This window comes from Cynocephalus volans, chromosome 12 (assembly GCF_027409185.1).
Source record: "Cynocephalus volans isolate mCynVol1 chromosome 12, mCynVol1.pri, whole genome shotgun sequence".
NCBI lineage: Eukaryota > Metazoa > Chordata > Mammalia > Dermoptera > Cynocephalidae > Cynocephalus > Cynocephalus volans.
Genome location: NC_084471.1, coordinates 97,667,920 through 97,691,324, shown reverse-complemented (window position 1 = coordinate 97,691,324; position 23,405 = coordinate 97,667,920). Strand labels below are relative to the sequence as shown.

The window sequence follows — 23,405 nt, the reverse complement described above, 5'->3', positions numbered from 1 at the left end:
GTTTACACCTGGAAACTTTCTTTTCCTTAAGTTCTCTTAGCAATTTAGAGATATTGGGATACGGTAGAGAGAAATTTTATAATTAAACTTACTTTTCAGATGGTGGAACATAACCATAAAAATACTAACATTTTTTCTAATACTGTAAGCTTCTTAACATATAGGGCATTACCTTATCAATCCTTATATCTTCAACTCTAGACAATGCTGGTACACTGTAGACTCTCAATACTGAGATTGAAAATCATGTGGTTTCTAAGCTTCCTAATCTTTTGGATGCTTTAATATGCTAAGAATCTAACATGTTTGAACTGCTGTCTTTATGGTAACCATCTACTATGTGCTATGGACTATGTTGGGTATTTTGCTTACATTATCACACCTAATCCTAAAAGCACCTTTTAAAAGTGGACATTTTAATTCTCATTTTACAAATGAGAAAATTTAATCTCAAAATGCTAAGAAATGTCCAAGAATCAAAAGGATCAGAAGTGTCAGAATTAGAATTTGAACCCAGGTTATGTCTAATTTTGAATCTTACAATCTTCCCAAAACATAGCCAGGTGTCCTTTGGGAATAGTGATAAAGGAATGCCAGCACTTTGGCAGCTGACTGAGGATTGATTTGCTGAAAGTAAAATTATACCAACCTGGCTGCATGGAGGACTCTGACTCCATGGCCAAAGCAGCTATGGAAATCAGTGTGGTTGTAGGAGTTAAATTTTGATAACTTTGCCCTTTTTCCTTTACTTCTTGCAGCTAAAAGGCTAAATTGATTGATGAATTATCTTTGTGAACATCTCACCATCAAGCAGGCTTATGCTTCATTTTCCTTCGTGCTGTAAAAGTATGTTTAGTGTGGGCAAAATGACTAGGCAAATATGGGAAAGATCTAGAACAGTAACAGCCTCTGGTCTGAATACAGAGAGGTAATGATTAATGATCCAGTCAGATAAGTGAAGTCCTGTGATCTGGGGACAAGGGACACATGCCCACCAGCGACACCTTCTTTAAACTTAGCCTGACTCAAACATAAACTTGGCACAGTTTGTTAGTGGGATCTCCAATTACATTATTACAAAATGAAGGGTAAAAAGCAAGACTGGATGTGATAAAAGGTGGTTTCTGCTCTCCAGAATTTTCTGTCCTTAGTCTTAGAGAAGTGTGGAGGAAAAGATCACCACCTAGTGACTGCTGCAAAGGGCAAAGAATGACTGTGTGAATCAGAGTCATATAACCGAAACTTTACTCTTGTCAAAGGTGGCTGAAGGAAAAGTAATCCAGGACCAAAGGCCATTAGTGACTGAAGGGAAAAAATGTGGTCCATATTCCCAGGAATAGTAATATTGAATTATTAGTTGATTTCTCATTTCCTAGACATAGACTTTAAAATCAGGCTGGAGATCAGGATCCTATGTTGACTGAGTAGACCTCATAGATGAACGGACACGTGGGCTTCATGGGGCTTTTTTTTTTAATAAAACTTTTGTATTTAGACATGATAGAGATGTCAAAGGAATACATCTCTGCTAAGGCCACAATTGATTAAATAAGAATGAGGGTGTGATGAAGAGGAAATAAAACTTTGGTTCAAATATTATCATCATACCAAACCCCATAAGAGGCTGTGCAAAGCAAGAGAAAAGAGAATGTCTCCTGGAAATCCCTGGACGAATTCCTTTCTGAAAGAAGTGTTTCCATATATTATACCTACTTGAATAGATCCACTAGAATAATGACAATGTCTTCAGCTGCTGCTCGATCACCCTTGAGGCTATGGATGTTGTCTGGGGTAGCACACATAACAATCACTGGAGGAGAGAGAGCAAGACAAGGAGACAAACGTGATGGTCCACACACAGGGAGGGAACCAGCTGCCTGAATTTGAAACTGGCGTGTCCGTGTTACTTTTTTTTTTTTAAGATTAACACCAATTTCTCAAATCCCCCCTGCCTTCTTCTTTTCTTCTTTTTTTTTCCATTTACAGTTGTAGATTCAGAATAGAACTGCATGAGATCCTTCAAAATGTTATCTAGTCTATTCCCTTAATTTTATAGATTTAAGGAGGCTGAAGCCAATATGCCAAAGGGTCAAAGAACTAGTAGATGACAGATAGCACTGAGAGTCAAGTTTATGAGTCTTGGTTCAGTGCTTATCCCATTATACCAGGCGGGGGTGGTTACAAAAGCTATTTTCACAGATAAGTAAAGTGCACCTCACTATTTGTAAAAGTTGTTGAAAGAGATGTAGCAAAAGTGAGTGTGAGAAGAATTTATAAAATTCCCCTAAGCGATTTTTCTTGGGCTTTGTCTATAGTTTCTTAACTCAAAACTCAGTCTTAGTAATTTCAGTGAAAGAGTCCAAGCTGAAACTCTATCACTAATTCCCACCAGCTGTCTCCCGAATACATGGCTTTATGAGTAAGAGGAGTTGTGGACACTTCATTAGATGTTTTTATATGCTGTGCTGTCCAGATGAATTGTAAACTCTTTAGGGACATGAATAATTTTATACTCCTATTTCCCCGATACCTTGGTTAATGTTTTTATAACTGGTAGGTTCTCAATATTGCAAACCCTGGATAATGGCAGTGGATGATGGTTTGAGTGCTATCAGGAAATCTGCCAAGCAAGCATCTTCCCTTGTAGGAAACTCCCACAATTGGCTTCTTTGCTCTTGCTATGTTCTTGTTTCTAGAAAGAATATAGTTTAAAATGCAACAAATCCCCCGATAACTTAATGAGGATGATTTTATCCCATTAGTCTTTCATACTCGGCCTCTAGCTGAGAGATCACTGGGCAGGTGACACACAGAAAGTCTAGGAAAGTGAGACAAGTTTTGCTTACCTTGTGATTTTGCCTGAGGCCATATGTCAGTAAATTTATCCTCTTGGTCATTAGGGGATCAGGGTTCAGAATGTGTGAGGATTAGTCCCAAATCCAATAATACGTAGGATTGAAGTGAACTTAAAAAGCAGTTTACTGGTGGTGGGTCATGATATCATTTGTGTTTATAAAAGCTGGATGTTAGCATTACCATTACTTTCATTTTGTTAGTATATTTACTCAAAACTATTTCATATTTTCTCAGGATAAAGTTTTAGTCTGTGAAAGGACCAATATGATGAAGTTGTATGCAACTACAGGTCTCCCAAAATATGCAAATCTATACACATCATGATGATAGCTCTGCAGTGGTAGAGCTGTTGAAACAACTTGTAAGGAGGTGATTGATGGTCATGAGGAAATGATCTTCAGATCTTCTTACCATTGCTTTTCCTGTTCCGGTCCGTTAAGATATCCCGAAATTGGTCCTCTCCTCTCAGCATCTCCTTGAAGGTGAGTTCCTGAGAAAAATAGGAAACTCCAGCCTCCAGAGCATTGAGGTACCTAGAACAGGAAAAAGAGACACTAAGAAGCCAGCCTAGTTTCCTCATGGCCTTTTGTGCCTTTCACTTGTTATTTGCAGATCTGTCCTGGGAGGTGTTCATCCAAAATTCATTTCTGCTGTTAATGCAATGGACAGTACAAACTATGATACCAGTGGTTTGGATTATGAGCATCTAATTTAATGAAAGTGCAGGGGAAATTTTATGGAATCTTCATGTATGTATATAGGAAGGTTCTACTCTCCATTATCATAGGTAAGTTGCAACTATCAAATCTACAATACCAAAATTCAGAGTTGATAGGAAAAGTTTCTGCTCCTTTGTGAAATGAACTTTTGTGTGTTCTAAGTTCACCCCAGAGTTTCTAGGGTGAGGTCTTAGGGTTGATTCCTGTAGTTCCCTAAATGCACATCCCTGATGGTATTCTGTCTTAGTCTTCTGCATGCTTAGGTGGAGAGAGACTGCAGAACTAAGCAGTACCCTGCAAGTACAGACAGTAACCCAACCAGAAGATTCCTTCTGCCACTTTTGCTGGAGTTGATTGAACCTTGCAATTTTCTGTTAGCAATGGTACCCATTTTTCCTGTTCTCCCTGGCCCCTTGTTCCTCTGAAAGGATGTGGGAGAAATTTTTTCTAACTAATTGTAGGTATAGGCAGAAAGCACATTCTCTAGTATATCTTTCATAGCAGTGTGAAAACATTGAGTTCTGGGTTTTATTTTCCTTATATGTAAATGCAGATCATAGCACTTGTTTTCTTTTCTTCAGTGTACTTACTGTGGGGAATCAATAAAACTAATGTGAGCACACTTTCAAAACTAGAAAGTGTTGTAAATGCAATCTATACTAATTATTTGCTTTGACCCCTTTGCTTTTATTTGGGTGTAAGAAAGTGGGCAAGTGTCTGTTTCCAGTGCTGCTACAGATGGAAGGTGCATCTGATAATAACCAAGTATCCTGTCATGAGTCTATGGCTTCTCTCCATGGCAAATGCCAGCAGAATGTTAATTATCCTGCTTACCAGAAACAGTCCTCAGACTCAGTACCATCCTTGTAAACATATGCACTGTTCCAGGAAAAAGTTTTGAATGGCAGATCATTGGCCTTCCAAAAGTTAACCAAGAAGTACATCAATTTCCTAGCTGGAGACATCAGTCTGGTTAAGGTTTCTTTATAGTCACAAGACAATCCAAAACTTCCTGCTGAGATCATGGGGTAGTTCAGTTCTGTGTCAACGCTGTACCAAGAGGTGAGAAAAACAAACAAACCGATAACAGGATTAACTTAAGTAGCACAAATAAATCCCTCTTTAACTAGTTTCAGCATGCATGTATAAGTGGTAAGAAAGAAAAAGGGTCATTAAAGCAGGTTTCTTACTTATATAGGTGTCTCTCCCACACAGATGAATTTAAAAACATTTATTGAGCATGTGCTCATATGTTCCGAGCATATTGCAGGCAGTTTCACGAATATGTGGCTTGATTACTTCGATTTATTCTAAACTATATGGGATTTGGGGAGTAGGGCTAAGAAAACAGATGGGCCACTACAGCTACCATAATCGCTGCAAAGCCAGGAAGATGTCCTCTACATATTTCGCTCCATCCATTGCCTTCTTTCCAGCTCTGCTATGGACTCTTTGAGATGGATGTCAGCTGAGGATGTGAGATCTTTCCTTCCCCTATTCAGAATGTAAATCTGCTGCCAGTTCCTTAAATACATCAAGCTTCATGCTCAATCAGGGCCTTGACAAATGCCAGGAATGATGTTCCCTTGCCTGGCTGACTCTTATTCACTCCTCAGGTCCTAGATTAAATATCTCTTTATCTATCAGAAAACTTTCCTTGATACCTAAGACCGGGTAATTATTTGGGTGAGTATCTTTTTAGCATCTGTCTTCTCTGCTAGACTGAAAGCTCCCTGAAGGCAGGGACCAGGCCTGGTTTGCTCACCTCAGCATCTCCAGTGTGCCTGACTCAGACGTGGTCCTCAATATGCATTGAATGAAGGAAGGGAAACAACATCTCCTTCCACCTTCAGTGCTCCACTGAAAGGTTTTACTGGTGTCCTGCTTGTACCTCTAACTCACCATATTCATGGTCCAGCTTATCTTTTATGTTTATTCCTCAAATGATTTTTCCATTTCTTTTAGTGTTTTGAGATCTCAAATCCTTCTTTGACCACCTTCCCCCAACATCCAATCAGTTATCAAAAACCATGAGTCTATCTGCAAATACCTTTAAAGCTGTCCTCCCAGTCCATGTCCTCTGCTTCCTTGCTGAGTCAGGCCCTCCTTCCCTGCTGCTGACATTCCTGTGATCAGTCTCTGCCTGTATCTTTCCTATACACTGTTGTCAATTATTCTTCCCAGAGTAGAACCGCTTCTCGTGGCACTCCCAGGCTCCAAACCTTAGTGATTTCTGATGCAAATCTAATTAAATACAACTTCCTTCACCTGCACTTGAGTCACATGAATTCCAAATATACTTAATTTTTCTAGTCTCATCTCTATTATTCCCCCATACGTTTGTTTCCTTAACTCCAGTTGGTACAGACTTCTGCAAATTTTCATCATCTCTTGCTTCTCTGCTTTCACACGTGCTTCTCCCTAGGCCTGGCTGGGAAGCATGTGCCCTTACCTCTACACCTTAGGCTTGTGCCCATTATTCCACATGCATCTCAGATACCATCTCCTCCATGAAGTCTTTCCCCTCTGGAAGCTTAACCCCCTCCACCAGAGGGGATCATTTCCTCCTGTGCTTTCTGCAGCTTCTTGTTTATATTTCTCTGATGGAATCTATCTCACTCTGCCTTGTATTAGTCACCAGAGTCCTTGTCGCCTTCTCTATTTGGCTGGGCAGGGGCTGTGTGAGTTCTTTCTCTTCTAACAAATCTAAAATTCTTCTTTGTACACAGAAATTCTTCCTCATAAATGGAGTATCAGTTTCCCAATCCTCCTTTTCTTCTGAGCATACTCTATAGCAATATTAGTAAGTGATAAGATAAGACAGTAGCTGAAAATGAATACAAGGACGAGCAAGCACTGTGCATGGAAGACGGGCCCAGAAAGTGCTTCCCCGGTGTGTCTGAGATGCTAGGGCCTGAGCATCTGTGTCTGTTTATGCTGTTGGGCGTGAGAGTCAGGAGCAGACTTCACAACAGACGTTTCAGAGGGCTATTGTTTACCCTTCAAAATCTATTGCCGGGGTCCTTCTGCACAGTTATCTCTGTGTAGATGAAGGGTGATTCTTGATTCAGGGTAAGAGTGAACAGGGGAGGCGTGTGAGAAGGGTTTTGTTTGATTGGGGCAGGTGTGATGTTGGGGGTGATGTGAATTACACTGAGTGGCACCAGTGGAAGTTATGAGGGTGATTTTCCCAGAGCTGGAAAAGTACGGTCATCCTAGGATATATTGACAGCTTTTATCTAAGAGGGTAAGGGAACTGTACAAAGTACTTTAACATTCTATTTATATAACCCTCAACCCTACGAAATAAGTACCTTGTTATCTTCTCTACTTTCTCAGACCTAAGCACAGAATAGAGCCCTGCAGATGCCCCGCACTTTCCCTTGTGTTCCCCACCATCTACCCAACTTTTGTGAATATTTTCTTATTAAACTCCTCAATTTAGCCAAGTTCTCTGTCTTCCTTGTTTCCCGTTAGGACCCTGGCTTTTTATGTATGCCATGTTGCCTCACAAACTCAGATGTTAGCAATGCAACCTGAACGGCTGCTGTCAGTCATCCCATGCTGGGCAAAGGCAGCAGTGTCTGGACGAGGGAATGTGGTTGTAGAGAAGTGGCAAAATACGAGGTCTCAACACTGCTGATTGTGTTGCCTTGACTGGACTGTTGTTCCATAAATCGTCTAAATTGCGATGTCATGACCTGTCTTCCATTCACAGTAGTACGGAAGCAACAGAAAACCAGGCTACTTACTACATCTGGAAGGTGGAGTAGGTGCATGACGGCCCCATGAGGACGCAGCCCATCTGTTGTTTAGTCTGTAGGAGAGAGAAACAAGAACAAAACCCAAACCGAAAACTGATCCCTAAAATGAAAAAGATTATTCAGCGAACAGGAAAGAAGAGGCAAGGGGGAGGCTCCCAGAAGCTTAGAAAGTGGCCTCCCCAAATGTCTGCACACAGAGCAGAAAGGAGCCTCGGGCTGGGGGAGGGAGAAGAGATGCTGTGGGGGAGGGGAAGGCTTCACACAGGGGAGCCGCTGAGGGTGAGCCTGGATTCTTCCTCAAGTGGGGGATGGGAAGAGGTGGAAGGGGCATTGGCAGTAACAGTAGTAGTATCTCAGGCCAGATGGTGGGGAGACTAGATTTGGGGGTGCTTTGAAGGAACAGGGCACGTTTCGGTTTTTGGGAGAGCTTCAAAGCAGAGCTTCAGTGAACAACATGGATTGTGATCAACTGGGTGATTACTGACCTCATTTTCCACCTTTTATCAAGGGACCCTGGTTAGGAATATTCCATGCCTGGATTGGGAGAACCAGGTCATACTTCTCTCCGTAGAGGGAAAGGGAAAAAGCACCCACTGCTGGGATTGTGGAGTTTGTTCCCCACCCTCTCCGGATTGAGCATGACAGCTGTCATGGCCACTCTGTCTGACATGAGCATAGCCTGTCTGGTCGCTGTGATGCTATTGACTGAAGTTTTGGAACCATGGCTATACTCCCAATGCTCTGCTTTTTGGACAGCTTTTTCCTTTGTTTCTGTAGGAAAGGGAGTGCCTTGCATACCGACTTGTCTCTAGAGAGCTTGCAACACTCAGCTTCTTAAAGCTCTGGTTGGGGATTAGAATTAGGCGAGAATCTTTCTCTTCCCATTTCTGTCCTTTGACATTACCATTACTACTTTAAGGTTAGGTGTCAAATTCAGCCCTTAAGCCACTAACCTTTGACTTGATATATGATGATGACTCGAAACAGGGATTTCTGGTGTGGGGCCCGATGTGCTTTTGTATTTACTTTGTTGTTTTTGGTGGCTGGTCAGTATGGAGATCCCAATCGATGACCTTGGTGTTAGAAGGCTGCGCTCTAACCAGCTGAGCTAACCAGCCAGCCCACTACCAATGTGTTTTTAAACATAGCTTCTCAGGTATTTCTTGAGGGACACAAAGGCAACCCAGTTTATACCAATGTTTAAATTTTAGAAATGTTTTAAAAACAATTTAAAACAAAATAATTCTCTTCCATACCACTGAGAGTGTTCAGACAGTACATAGCTATGGTTCACCCCACTTTCCTGGATTCCTGGAGGGCCTCATCACTTGGGAAATCTCTGGGATTAAAGCCAGAGCACGCCGCCTTTAAATTGTTCAGCTGCACGGCTGGAGCTGGCGGGAGAGATGCGACATGGAAATGTGCCTGAGTTTCCCGGTGTGGTCGTCCTGTGCCAGGACACTGTGAGCTAAGTCTACAAAGGTGAGTACTTACTGAAATCTCCCTGAGTAGGTCGAGGCCTTCACAGGTGCTGCTCCGACAGTCACCTGAGCTGTGAATCACATTATCCGAATAGATGAAGGTGGCATTCACAGTCACATCTATGCCTGTCACCCAAGAAGGAGGGAAAATAGAAAACTAGTGTTATTCCTCAGTAGTGTGTACCAGCCATGAGATTTAGCTCTTGCCAGTCGATCCTGGGACGTAATGAGCATCCGTTCTCAGGCCTGGGAATCTCTGAGTTCTGAGTCCTTGTTTTACTCCCTGTCACTTCTCTCTGGCTCTGCCTCTATGTCTCTTTGTTAACTCTGTTTTTCTCTCTCTCTCAACAGCTTTATTGAGGAATAATTTACCCACCATAAAAATCACCCGTTTTAGCATATGGTTCAATGATTTTTAGTAAGTATGTAGAGTTGTGCAACCGTCCCCACAATCCAGTTTTAGAACATTTTCATGAATGTTGCTTCTCTCTTCATCTCCTCACAACCCCAGACTGTATGGCCCTGGGGAGTGTTAGGAAATCAAAGACATAGACTTTATGATCTCCCGTGCTTTCACGGTCCCAACGTGCTGGTTCTGTTTGCTGCCAATCTGCACGAGGCTACCGTCTTCCCTGGTCTCCGATCTTCATTCTTACCTCTGATCAACAAATATTTATTAAGTTCCCGCTTTGGGCCAGGCACTCTTCTTTGTGCTTATGATACACCATTGAACAAAATTTCATGAGGCTTCCATTTTTCTTTTGGGGATCAGCTATTTCTGATAGGCTGGCCATGGAAGCCTCCTGGGGAACTTGAAGGAAGTGAGAGAGTGGGCCATGCAGATATATGGCTTCTGGTCAGACGTCACAGCATGGACAAAAATCCTGGGCAGGATCACTCTTAGCAGGTTTCAGCAACAGCGAGGAAGCTGGCAGGGTGAGCGAGGGGTGGTATGGGTCGTAGATAAGGTGAGAGGGAGGCCACATCACGCATGGCCATGTAGGTCTTGGTAATAAGAACTTTCAATTATGCTGGGATGGATGTCTTTAGGGGATTTTCAGGAGAGAAATTAAATTGACCATCATTTTTAAAGGACATCTCTAGATTTTGATGCAGAAAATAGATTGTGGGGACAAGAAGAGAAACAGACAGCTAGTTTAGAGGTTTTGAGAACCTATGTTAGCATGGACTAGAGTAGTGGCAGCAAAAGTAGAGAAAATGGTTGCATTTTGGATACATTTCAAAGGTAAGGCCAACGTAAAATTGCTGAAGGGATGTGAAGTATGAAAAAAAGAGGACTCAGGACAACTCCTATATTTTTGGCCTGAGCACGTGGGTGAAGGGAACTGATATGGACCAAGACAGGAAGGAATGTGGGAGGAACAGGTTTGTTAATGTGGTGTGGTGGTGGACCTGTTGGGAGTGACAGGCCTATTAGACTTCCATGTAGAGATGGCAGGTAAGCAGTTGAAAATACACCAGTCAGGAATAGCTATCAACACAGTCACACTTATTGATTAAAAAACTGTCATATCTGTGTCTCAGATTTATAAGTTTAGCACAAAAGGGATGTCTTAGTTTTCTAAAAAACAGAACCTGAGACAAAAGCTGTATTGGGGTTGTTGTTCTAGAATCCCATATGCAGTCAGTGGTGGGATCTGAAATTACAACCATGATTGTCTCACTCCAAACCTATTGCGCATTTTTGATAACTCAGATCCAAACTCATGCCTGAGGGAATGGCCTTTTATCACCTTAATGACCCACCAAAATGTTAAATCCAAAATTTATCAATGGTTAAGACTACTTGGTCCCAACTAATCTTGCTATATCACAAATTTTAGCCCCTTTCTCTCATAGCATTCAAGATACAGAGTGTATGGGAGGAAGACGTGAATCCCCTCAGAAGGTCCCCAGGTGGGGCCGGCTGCTTAGCTCAGTTGGTTAGAACACGGTGTTGGTAACTCCACGGTCAAGGGTTCAGGTCTGTGAGCTGGCCAGTCACCAAAAAAAAAAAAACAGGAAAGTCCCCAAGTGAATGAGCAACCATCACTACACTGCTCAGATAAAATGAACGTGGTGGATAGTTTGACTATCATCTTCTTTTCATAAAAAAAAGTGCCACAAGGTCTGTTTTCTTTCTCAGTACAGAGGGAAAGAGATTGTGTAACATTGTAAAATCCCCAGAAAATTCCCTCTGTGTCTTGAAAATATGCCCTCTTATATTGAAATGTGTCTCATTAGGATAAAAAAAGAAATATGTTCATTAGTGTCCTAAATCAGATGAGAGTTTTGATTGAATTTCACTCTGGCTCACAACCTTTTCCTCTTAGAAAAATAATACAAGGATTCAAAACATATTTCTCTTTGAAATGGTTTGCTTGGTCACAAGGGCATCTGGTCTTTCTGCCCAGAGCACCACTCTTGATGTTAGGCATTTGCTCTGTGTTCCACTCTCAAAGCCGAAGTGAACTGTGTTCGTTTTGGCTCAGTCTTGGGCTGATGGAGAATGCTCGTCTTCAGATGAGAGCAGGAGCATTGTCGATGACATCCCTGGGCATTGCTAGGCAGCACATTTTGGAAAATGACAAAGAGATAGTGGAACCATTCGACAAAGCTCTCTTACATTTTGATCTTCTTCCAATAAAAAATAATCAGGACAAATGTCGTCTGATTCCTATGTCCTTAATTTTGCCAAGCCTCCAGGGAGTCTGGAACGTTTGTTCGTTAGTCTGGCATTGTGAGTGACTTTCTGTGTGTTCTTATACAGCCATTTTAATTTCTCAGACAGGGATTTCTCACATATAAAGTGAAGTTAAAGCCAGGTTTGTCAAATGGAACAATTTTTAGTAATACCTTTTAAAGAGTGAATCACTTCAGCAACAGAAGCTGTTGTTCTTTTGAACATCTCAATAAGAATCTTTTTAAAGGTAGAGATCTGTTCCTTCAGAGAATAGAAGAATCTCTTCCTTCCTATGGCCACTGCAAAGATGGGTCAACTAACTGGGGAGTATTTTGTACCTTGCTTTTTTGGCTAATTCAAGAACACCGTCTCTGATAGTTTGTTCAGTAAGAGATCCAAATGAGAAATGTCAGTACTTTGTTTGCTAGAACTAGCCAAAGAGCAGAGGTCAGTGTAATTACACCAATAAGAGACATTAATGGAAGCGATGGGGCAAGTGATGGGTTTAATAGCAATCAACACTTAACTGAGTGTACCCATGAGCCAGCCTCAGTACTAAGCACTTTATACCCTTTATTTTATTTAATTTTCACAGCAGTAGAGAGAACATAGGGGTAGTTGAAGCCAGGAGAACAGAATGAATGAGGCTGTGGTGGGCCTGGGAGAATGGGAGAGTACGTGTGGAAAATAGCAGAAAATAGGGCTGGAGAGGGTCTTGGAAAGTTGCAGGAGGAGCCTGGAAGTGACATGGAGGACAGTGACAGTCACATGATGAAAACAGGGTTCAGGAAGTTGGCCACACTTGCAACTATTAATGTGTGAGCTAGCTCTTCCCTCTCAATCTCCTGTTCTTATGAGGACTCTGCTCCTTCTTACCACCATCAGGGACACCAAAGATGACCCCTTAAAAACCTTAGGCTCTAGGCAGCCCATGACTGGCACAGCAAAACTCAAGCATATACCCAGCATAGGGTCTGGGAAAAGAGGAACCGGTGTCTGTCGAGTGTGGCCTTGGATAAGTGACTCCACCATGGGGCCCCAGTTCCTCGTCCATTTATTGATAGAACAGAGCTGGGTGATCTCTGTCACTACACACCTGGCACTGATTACTTTACTTAACTCTCCCCTAGAGTCCTTTAAGGTAATAAATATTTTATCATCCTATTTTAAAGATGAGAAAAATGAAGGTCTACAGAGGTAGATTAATTTGCTTAAGTTTACACAGCTAGCAAGTAGTGAATTTTGGATTTGTACCCAGGGTAGTCTGATTCTAAAACTTAATATGCTATGGAATAGCAGTTCTCAAAGTGTGAACTGCTGAGGAACCCTATGTCCTTTTCAGGGGCTCCTGAGATAGTCACATCTATTTTCATAAATATACCAAGACATTCTTTGCTTTTTCCACTTTCCCTCTCCCATGAGCGAGTTTTCCAGAGGCTACATGACATGCATTATTGAAACAGATTGAATGTAGAAGCCAATATGAGAATATAGTCAGCTTCCATTATGCCAAACATTAAAGGCATTTGCAAAAGTGTAAATCACTCTTCTCACCCACTATTTTTTGGCTTGAGAAATATAGCTTTTCTTTAATAACAAATGTCATCTATGTTAACAGGTAAAGCATTCATTTATTATTTTTAAATAAATTTATAAGAAAATATTAAAAATATTTCTCAGTTTTAATGTTCAATACAGTTAATAGCTATACTTGTAACCACATAAACAAAACTCTTCAGGGCTCTCAATAATTTTTAAGAGGTTAAAGAGGTTTTGAGACCAAAACATTTGAGAACATACTGTAACATGCTTCCTCCCCATATTTTATGGTTGTCTGTACTTTTCCTTAAATTTGATGGGGGGAATATCTTCCTTTTTATCTCTCCAACACTAAATATGTTTCAGACCTCAAATCATAACTAACTTTTAAAATAAGCAGTTCCCCCAAATGCTAATTTTCATCCCTATTATGCCTGCATTCTCTGCCCCACCATGATATCTCAGTCCTGGGAGAATGGGTGGAAAGCTGCACAATACGGAGTGATCTCAGAACCCTATCTCTCCTATCTAGAGCTTTGGGGATGGGGCTGAACCAACGTGAAGCTTGGATCTAGGTGCTGAGGTCTAGGAAAGAGACCCCTGAGCACATGAGTGCACATGCGTGGTATAGACCATGCATTTAGCCATGGAGCACACACTCTCAAGGAGGTGATGTTCTGAGGCTGAAGGAGCTCTATTTTCTTGTTATTTTCCCACCAACCCTGCCAGTTCTTTGAGATGCACAAAGCTTTCCTAAGTCATAGAAAACAGTATTGATTGCTTCCTTTTGGACATCACCCAAAACCTTTGAACTTTCAATTTTCTTCAGTTTTTCTCAAATAATAATGCTCAACATGTGTAAAACATGAACTGTCTTTCCCCCTAAAACCTGCTCCTCCTGTGTTTACCATGCATGAGCATCCATCCAACAAAATGCATTATTAAATGCAAAAATCTGAGCATCACTGTTCATTCCTCCATCTCCATAGAACTCTCTACTTATATAATCCATTGAACAACCTCATTCAACAATCTAACCATTAATGACTCTATTTTACAAATGACCTGAGTGAAACATAGGATAAATAATTCACCCGGTGTCACTCAACTAGTAAATGATAGGGCAGGAATTCTAATTCAGGTGGTATAAGTTCAGAGACCAAGAATGTAACTAATGTATGATGCTATTTATTTTATGTGTTTGGCAATGTGTTTTCCTAACAGTAAACACAGCAGAGCAATAGCAGCAAAAGCAACACTAACATCCTCAACAACAGCAGCAACAATAAAAACGACTGCCATTTATTGAATTTGTATAATGTTTCAGTATGATATGCTTTTATAAATCTCCTGATTGAATCCACATGAAGTAACTACCATTTATTCTGATCTTATAGGTGAGGGGACCGAGGTTCAGAAACTTAAGTAACTTCCTTGGGTCATACCTGTGGTAAATGGACTGGCAGGAATATGAACCAAGATCTGTCAGATTCCAAATCTGTTTCTAACCATTATGCTCCACTGCCTAATTTTTATGTACTTTTTGTGGCTGGCAAGTATAGGGATCTGGACTCTTGACCTTGGTGTTATAAGGCTTTGCTCTAACCAACTGAGATAACTGACCAGCCCCACTGCCTTATTTTAATGAGAAAGTTGATGCTGGGTAAAGATCTTACAGTGGATTCCAAGGAGTGATCCACACACTCTTTGGAATCAGACAGATATGGGTTTGAATTTCATTTCACACACAGCTTGTATGACCTTAGCAAAGCAATTAACCCCCTCCTGTGAAATCAGTGTCAACCACGTTAATTTCACAGAACTGTGGTGATTAAAGAGACTATGTAATTAAAGTACCTAGAGCTTACCTAGCACATGACAGGTACGAACAAGGAAATCAGGCTCAGGTAGAGTAAAAGAGAGGGTCATAGAGGCAGAAAACTTTGGAGCAGGGAATTGGGGATTGGGGAATCCAGGTCTTCAGACTTCAAGTCCAGTGTTCTTTCCACACTGCCTTGGTAAATAAGGGGATTTCATTAATGATTTCCTAGTTCCTTTATAGCTCTAGATCAGATCCATTCATTTACATCTGAATCTAGTATCAGACAGAATTGGAGAGATGCTGTATATGCACAGAAGTAAGTTATTATACCTATCTGAACTATTGCTATTATTTCCATAGGATTGTAAGTAAAGAAAATTTAGACATACCATCTTTAAAACCACAAATAACCATCAAGACGTATTAAATCCTCATTGTCAGTAATCCTACTTTTGGTAACCTAGTCTCAAAAATGAAGGAAAACTACATACACGAAAATGTTTAGTACAGTATTACAAAAATAATGAGAATAATCATGAGAAGTTAGAAACCAATAAAATTTCCTACCATAGGGAATGATTAGGTAATTTGGGAAACACATATCCTAAGGAACATTATACATCCACTCACATGATGACCATGAAGACTATGCAGCCAAGAGAAAGGCATGTGTGAAATAATGTGAAGTGAGACAGAAAAATATGAAATTGTTTCTATGCCATAATGATCACCAGCTATGTTCTTAATAACGAGAAACAAAGAAGCATGGGAAAACAGACAAGAAACATCCAGATGGCTGTAAATTATCATCGGTGTTTTTTTCCTACATACTTTGTGTAATGTTATAAAGTTTATTTTTATAATTAAAAGATGCAATAAAGAACTGCAACTAAGAATTTGATTGCAATTTTATTACTTGGCCCTGATAATGACAGCCACCAGAGATGTAAAGAACAAACAGACCAGAAGAAAAACGTCTTTCTCTGGCTGGAAGGCTCAGAGAAAGATTTAGTACCTAAATGAACTTTACTCTCTTAATTCATCTTCTGGACTGGCAACTCTGTGAAATCTTATGCCCAAACCAAATCTTGCCTGAGCAGCTATAGAAGGAAACAGGACGTTTGCCTGGAACTGGGCAATAAACCCAGTTCTAACAGGGGCATTTCCCGCTGTGACCATTTCACATTTCCTGGGTCTGCAAGAGAGCACTACACAGCAGGTTTCAGCACCTTCTCTCTGAGGATCTACTGCCTTGAAATAGAAAGGGGCTTTGGGACAGTCCTTCGAGAAGGTTGGTGATCAGGCACAGAACACAAGGTCTTTGCTTAGCAGCCACTTGTCCCCAGAGGCACTAACGGAGCAGAGGAGGACTCTGGGGCCACAGTCTTACCCGCCGCAAGCAGACGCCGCCTCACTATTTCCACTCCGTCATTCACCGCGTCTTTCAGGTTTTCCAGGGGCTCTGGGAAGGCTGAGTTGTTCATCATCAGGACGCTGATCTGGTAGTTGCCATTGTGGCAGTTCCGACCCACATGGGAGGGCCAGAACGTCTGCCCCGGCTGGATGAGCAGTGACCACAAAGCCAAGGCCAACAGCGGCGTCTTCATGACCTCGCCCCCCTTAGAACCATTCTCCTGGCACGTGCTTGCTTTGCTCTGGGCTTCTGGGGTGGCTCCAGCTCTAGCTGGACAGCCTCTAGCAGGGTCCCTCAGTCCACTCTTCCCCACGTGCCTTTCTGGTCACACTGCTCTGGTCACCTGGGCCGGGGAACACAGCCTGCCTGCCAGTAATTAGCAGCTACATTATGGTAGGAGATAAACCAAAGTTCACTTTGTGTGTTTGCGCACAGAAGGTCAGAGCTATAAACAGAGATTACCTGGGCCTCACCCAATAAAAATGCATCAATTTGTGCCACAACACTGGAAGGAGGGAGAAAAGAAAGAGGGCAGTATATTATATATATAAAAAACTTTGTGAAATGGAAAATAAAGGTCAAAGGGCTTAACGAAAGCACAGATAAAGTAGACTGTTAGTGCTTAGGTTGTAGCTGCATGTCGAAATGGAATCCTTAACAAGGAAGAGCTGTGTTTCGGTCACCCAGTCAGCAACTGTTCATAGTGACTTAACTACGTGTTGGATGTTGGCAAGGTGCTGGAGATAGGCCATCAGTGATATAGATGCTTTAATAGAGCATGTATTCTAATGAGAGAAGACAAATATTAAACAAATAATTATGAATAACTAAATTCAACTATAAATAAAAAAGTGCAGAGTGCTATAGGAGCACATAGCAGATTAATATAACCTATTCTAGAAAAAAGTCAAGGGAGCTTCCCTGAGACAGTGTGCTCCATGCCAAGTCCTGAAGGATAAACAGGCATTTGCTGAATGGAGAGAAAGGTAGAGCATGCCAGGTTGGGGGCAGCTGGAGCAAAGGCCCAGAGGAGGGAGGGACATGGTGTGCTCAAGGAACTGAGATACAGCCTGGTTGGAGCTGAGAGAGCTAGGTACAGAGGATGCCCGACAGGTAGGCAGGGCAGGCCAAAGAGTTCCTTGTAAGCCACCAGGGGTTTGGAACTTCATTCTGAGAGTCAAGAAAGGGACATGATCAGATGAATTTTGAAAAGACCACTTAGGCTGCCATGGGGGTAATGTCCTGGAGAGGGGCGGGCATGGGGGCAGGGACATGCAGATGAACACTGAGGAAGCTGTTTCCATGGTGCAAGTTAGAGCTAAAGGAGGCCTGGATGAGGGTGATGGCCATGGAGACAGGTTCAGGTGATATCACAGAGGCAAAACAGTTAGGACTTGGTATTTGATCGGATTTGGGGCATTAGTGAGAGGGAGGAATCAAGGGTGACTCCTGATATGTTCAGCTGGGTAGATGGTGGAACTGTTTGCTGAGCTCTAGAATTCTGGAAGGGGAGCAGATTTGAGGGCAGAGATTCATGACATCTGTTTTCAGACATGTTGACTTTTTGCACATGTTTCGGACATGTTGACATCTGTTTTCGGACATGTATCTGCGCAGGTGTGGGAACAGGCTCCATGGAGTTTAAGGAATTTAAATGGGGGTTGGGAAATTAAGTCAGAGGCACAGTATGATTGATCAAATAACATCATTGTTTACAACACTGACTTGATGACCATTTATGGCAAAATTTATGTTTAATCTTAAAATTATGAAAAATAAGTATGCTCACTAACAATACAACTCTCCCCCAGAAGTAGCTCTATTTGCGATTTAAACTTCACCAAATAAGATATGTGAATTGCTGATAAATTTAGTGAATCCAAGTGGGGGTGACCCATCGAAAATAAAATTATGTAAAATCTGGAATAGAGCTACTCATCAGGTCACTTGAGTGGCCTTTCAGGGGCCTTCTGTTTCTCAGCTGATGGCACCTTGGCACTGGGAGCTCCCTACTGAAGGACTTACAAGGAGGGTGGACTTCCTCCAGGGCACAGCTTGGGACAGATCCTATCAATATTTATGGGAATTCTGCCGCCTGGGACAAGACAGGGATTGCTTGGTATAACGCTGACCTGCTTGGCTTAGCCTGGCTGGTTCTACTGTTCAGCACAGGTAAAACAAGAAATGCATTTTGGGCCACTCAATAAACCAAACATCAATGGATAGGATTAGTAAAATTGAATAGTAAGATATTCATGATTCTTATAATTTCACAGTAGACTGGAACCTGAAAAATAAGCTGGTTCTAGAAGTCTATTCAGTTATTGAAAATAAACAGAAGTTATGATTCTCTTACCAGAAGCAAAGGGGAGAAATATAAAGGGGGAGGTAGGGTTGTGAGAGATATTTTTAAGGGTGGAAGTTAGTTGAATTATTTAAACGTTAATAGGAAGGATCTGGTAGAGAGGAAGAGGTGGAAAACATGGGAGGGGAGAGGTACCTTCAGTGAAATTTCAAACATGTTGAGGAGGCACAACTCTTTATTAAAGGAAGACAGTGTTGTGGGATTGTTAATATACACGTGTATTTCTAGACTTGTGGGCTGGAAGATGAGGTAGTTTGTGTAAGATGGTTTACATTTACTTTCTGAAGAAGGAGGCAAGTCATTTGCTGAGAGTGAGAGGAGAGCTGGGGTAGTCAGAGGTTTGAGAAGAAGGGGAGAACTTGAGAAGCTACTGTGATGATGGCAGAAGGGACTGGTAGACTTGTCCTAAGGCTGTTTGGCAGTCGTGAACAGAGAGGTTAGCAACTTGAATTACTGTGGCTCCACTCAGCCCAGTTGTGATTTTCTCCAGCAAAGTTCAGCTGCTCAGGAGCAGACACAGGAAAGTGAGTGGCCAGGCATATTGAGGTATGAGTTTTTCCAGACAGGTACAATGAAGAGAAAAATGGACAAAATAAATTGAAAAAAAGTCAAAAGAGTGATGGAAGAGATGGACTATGGAATCTAAACTGAATGGGCAGAGGAGTGAGTGCAGGAAGGGAGTGAGGGGAAGGGATAAAGAGATTTGAAGGAATGGTAGGTAAAATGAGGCAGAACTACAGCCAAAAAGGGGACAACAAAGCAAGCACACACCTGGAAGGTGGTGTGTGAACTAGAGGGGGGATTTTCTGCGTTACCGATTTGAACAGGTCAGGGTGGCTGAGAGAGAGGGGAGGAAAATGTTTGTTAACCAAGGAACTGAAGGAACTCAGAATGCAGTTTGTTGGGCATGTCACATACTGGGTGTTAAAATCAGCCTGTTTGATTGCAGACTGTTGGTGGAAAAGAAAATCAGACTGTGCAACAATAGATGAGGGACAACCACCAGGATTTCAGTCACTGACAGTGGTTTATAAAAATGGATAGAAAGCGTTATGGCTAGGTGGCACATGCCTCGAAGGATCAGAGGTTGTTTTACTTACAAAGTATTTTTAAGTGATGAAGTACATCATGTGTATAAAGGCATATGTGTAACGAATATGGATAGATTAAAAAATAATAAAATGAACACTCATGTACCCACATTACAACCTAAGATATATAGTATTACTAGGGCCTTTGCACCCCTGTGTACCCCATCCCTAAGATGTCATCCTTTTCCTCTCCCGATACAGCCAAGAGATGTAGAGAACAGTCCATGAAGGTAAAGAATGTTGAATCATTTGTTGACCGTGGCATGGGTGTTCCAGAGGGCACAGTTAAGTGTTTGGGATAAAGGATGAGAAGGAAGGGAGATCAGGGGAAATGGAAGCAGTATGGGCATGAAAAAGTGCTGGAGCACACAACACCAAAGCCTAATGTTTTGGGGAACGGTCAATGTAGACAAGGGTGGATTCAGTCCTGGGTCTCCTGGAGGGAAGATGTGACATCCAGGCTTCACAGGATTCAGCTTTGATCCAGAAGGAAGATGCCGTGGTTATTTAATGGGGCAGCGTAGGTGGCCATGGGTGACTGATAATGATCGGGAGTGGGTGCTCCATGGAGATTTTCAGTGGACGTCAGGAGGAATGGAACACCAGGCGGCTGAGAGCACACAGCCATCACGAGGATGGCTCACCTCTGCTACAGGCATTGATTTTATGCGCTGCACATCGGTGGCCAAGCCTGGGCTCAAATATGGTTTTCTAACTGTTAATTTGTTGCTGTTCCTACTTCCTGTGGCAGAAAGAAGGAATAGGAGTGGTAGACTGTTTTCACTTTTTCAAAAATCTCATCTGGAAATTACAAGTATGAAGGAAAGCCATGTCAGGGTGGGGGTGGGGGGTCGGTGTTGTAGATAAAGTGCCAGGTGCCTTTGATTCAGACATAAAGTGCTATGTGTTAAATGTGTCCCCCAAAAGTTCGTGTATTGGAAACCTGACCATTGTAAGAGTGTTATGAGAGTGGAAAATCCCATTTATTTGGTATTTGAAAGGTGAAGCTGAAGGGATGATAAAACAGGAGGCTTGTGCCCTTGTGAATGGTTGATCCATAGACAGAGTAATGGGTGTGGTTCTGATGGCGATAAGGACAGCCAGTGAGAAAATTCTTTCTTGCTCAGCCCATTCTTGCCACGTAATACCCTGAGAGTCACCCCCCCTGGAAGGACGCCCTCACTGGCTGTGTTCCCCAGACGTTGGACTTCCCAGCCACCAAACTGTAAGAAATAAATTTCATTTCTTTATAAGTTACCCAGTTTCAGGTATTCTGTTATAAGCAACAGACTAATCCATAAAGACAGGAGTTAGATGCAGTTCTGGGAATCCTCTGATGACAGCATGTAACCAGGAAAAGAATTTCAAATGTGAAGGACCAAGATAACAGTCCTTCCTGAGTCCTTTAAGACAAAAAGTATGTGTATTCTTTGTGTCATAAAACTGCTAACATGTGGATCAAAATGAGAGGGAGGCAAGTTCTGCTGGGAGAGTTTAAAGGATCAGAAATAAATGATGGAACACCCGAGCTGGCAGTTTTAAGAGACGTATTCTTTGCTATGGTCTGAATGTTTATGTATCCTCCAATTGTTGAAACCCTAAATCCGAGGATGATGGCATTAGGAGGTGGAGCCTTAGGTTTTTGGGGATGGAGCCCTCATGAATGGGATTAGAGCCCTTATAGAAGAGGCCCCAGAGAGACTTTCCCCTTTCACCAAGTGAGGACACATCAAAAAGGCAGCTGTCTGTGACCCAGAAAGTGGGTCCTCTCCAGACACTGAACCTGTCAGCACCTTGATTGTGGACTCCCCATCTTCCAGAACAGGGAGAAATAAATTTCTGTTGTTTATAAGCCATCCAGTTTGCAGTATTTTATTATAGCAGCCCAAAGAGATTAAGAAAACACTTTGATACAGCACAAAATCCTCTAAAGATATGAGAAGAAAAGGAAATTACTCCACATATGAAGGGGCAGCTGGGCAAGCCGCCCACACTTGCCACTCCTTCGTTTCTGGCAACACTTTGGGTCTCTTCTGTGTGCTTTCTACTACAGTGCCCCGTGGGCCTGGAGGAACACACTGTGTCTGCAGCGATCCTAGGTTTCCTTTGTTTCCTCCTCTCAGTGGAGATGCATAGATGAGTTTTCAAAAGGAATTTTACCAAAGAACTAACAGAACTAAAACACGAAAGTTTTATGCTGAGCACAGAGGTAGAGATTCTGATCTGTATTTACTGAGGAAAAATGACTCCAGTAAACTATTTCTTGGCTGATGAATTACAGATCCCCAGGTTCACTGGAATATGCACTGAACGCCTGCAGCCCGGGGACGTGGGTGCTTCTGCCTCCTCCAGTGAAGCCATATACTTACTAAAGCTCCCTTCTATTTGCACTTAAATTTGCCAATTTCATTTATTAAATTAGGTCCTTAATTAAATGGTATGTAATCTAATATAATACATATGCACGCTGTTGGAAATCTTAAACAGAGGCAAATTACTAAGAAAATTGCCTTGGCAAGTCTGTGTAAAATGCCAGGGATAGTTAAAAGCATACAAAATCTAAGAAGATTTTGCCCTTAGAGTGCTTGTTACTTGTCTTTAAGCATCAAACACTGAAACAGAAGATGCACTAGGGGTGTGGTTTACTTAAGAAAGCTGATTCATGCTCAAAGAAAATTCCTTGGCCTGATATTAACTGATTAGTGAATAAATGAACATGACATGTTTTGAGACAAAATTTTTAAGGTATAAGTATATAATGTTTAATGATTCCTGCTTTAACTGATTTTGTTTCCTGTGAAGGTCCTATTCACATAGGATAATATGGCACCAGATGACGGGTGACTAAGAGGCTATATGGTTTTGCTGAGCACCCACATGGGTTTGGATATGCAAACTTTCTGAGTTGGACATAGAGAAATATAATTTTTTATATGTAATAAAATGAGGAAAATTTGAAGTTTCCAGGAGTAATCCAGGAGGAAGGGTGTGAGGAGAAGAGATAGAAAAGGATAAAGAGAGAGAGGAACCAACAAAATGGCAAGAAGCTGGGAGCTTTGTAGAAAGAAATGGCCAGTGAAAAGACCTCGTTCTTTAAGAACAAGGATATCTAAAATACAAATGAGGTTGCTTTTGGTTTTTTTTTGAGAAAAAATACCTCACCTCATTCATACAATATCTAGAACCTTCTAATTGTTCTCAACATTGGCGTTATAGTGTGAATGAGCTAATTTCTGCCTTCATGATGACTGTATTCTAGTGAGAATTTAAAACTGATAAAACTGGTGAATGTTTGCTCGTATCTGAAACACAACAGAAGAAAACAGGCGGGTGAGTTGGGTTGATATTTCAATCCTGGTAAAGGAACTCTGCACTTAAAAAGCCAGTTATTACTACTGTTTTTGTCCCCTGGGGCAGCTGAATGATTGCTTCCTCATAGTTATATAGGTTAAAATGATAGTTTTGGGAAAGAAGTAAAGAAGACAGTGATTAGTTCCTTGAAGTGTAAACAGACAAACTGTCAGTTTTGTTTATTGGTACATCCTTAGCAGGTCGTGGAAAAGGCAGGGGAGGAATTTAAAGAACAGAATGGTATATCTTAAGGTATAAAGAAACTGTTGTGTTCCAGGAGGCAGTCTGATATTCTTAAAACAAAACAAAACCAAAAAATC

General features: G+C 41.7%; 1 protein-coding gene across 1 annotated transcript in view; it reads right to left on the bottom strand.

Annotated features, from left to right (window-relative positions):
* The window catches only part of GUCY2C (guanylate cyclase 2C), a 61,294-nt gene extending 44,823 nt beyond the window's left edge, over positions 1–16,471 (bottom strand). Inside the window, exons 1-6 of the mRNA XM_063075998.1 lie at positions 16,255–16,471; positions 8,834–8,946; positions 7,328–7,392; positions 4,410–4,625; positions 3,268–3,389; positions 1,714–1,810 (exon numbers count right to left, since the gene is read on the bottom strand). Of these exons, the coding sequence (XP_062932068.1) occupies positions 1,714–1,810; positions 3,268–3,389; positions 4,410–4,625; positions 7,328–7,392; positions 8,834–8,946; positions 16,255–16,471 (830 nt within the window). The remainder of the gene's footprint in view (positions 1–1,713; positions 1,811–3,267; positions 3,390–4,409; positions 4,626–7,327; positions 7,393–8,833; positions 8,947–16,254) is intronic.
* Between the last annotated feature and the right edge of the window lie 6,934 nt (positions 16,472–23,405).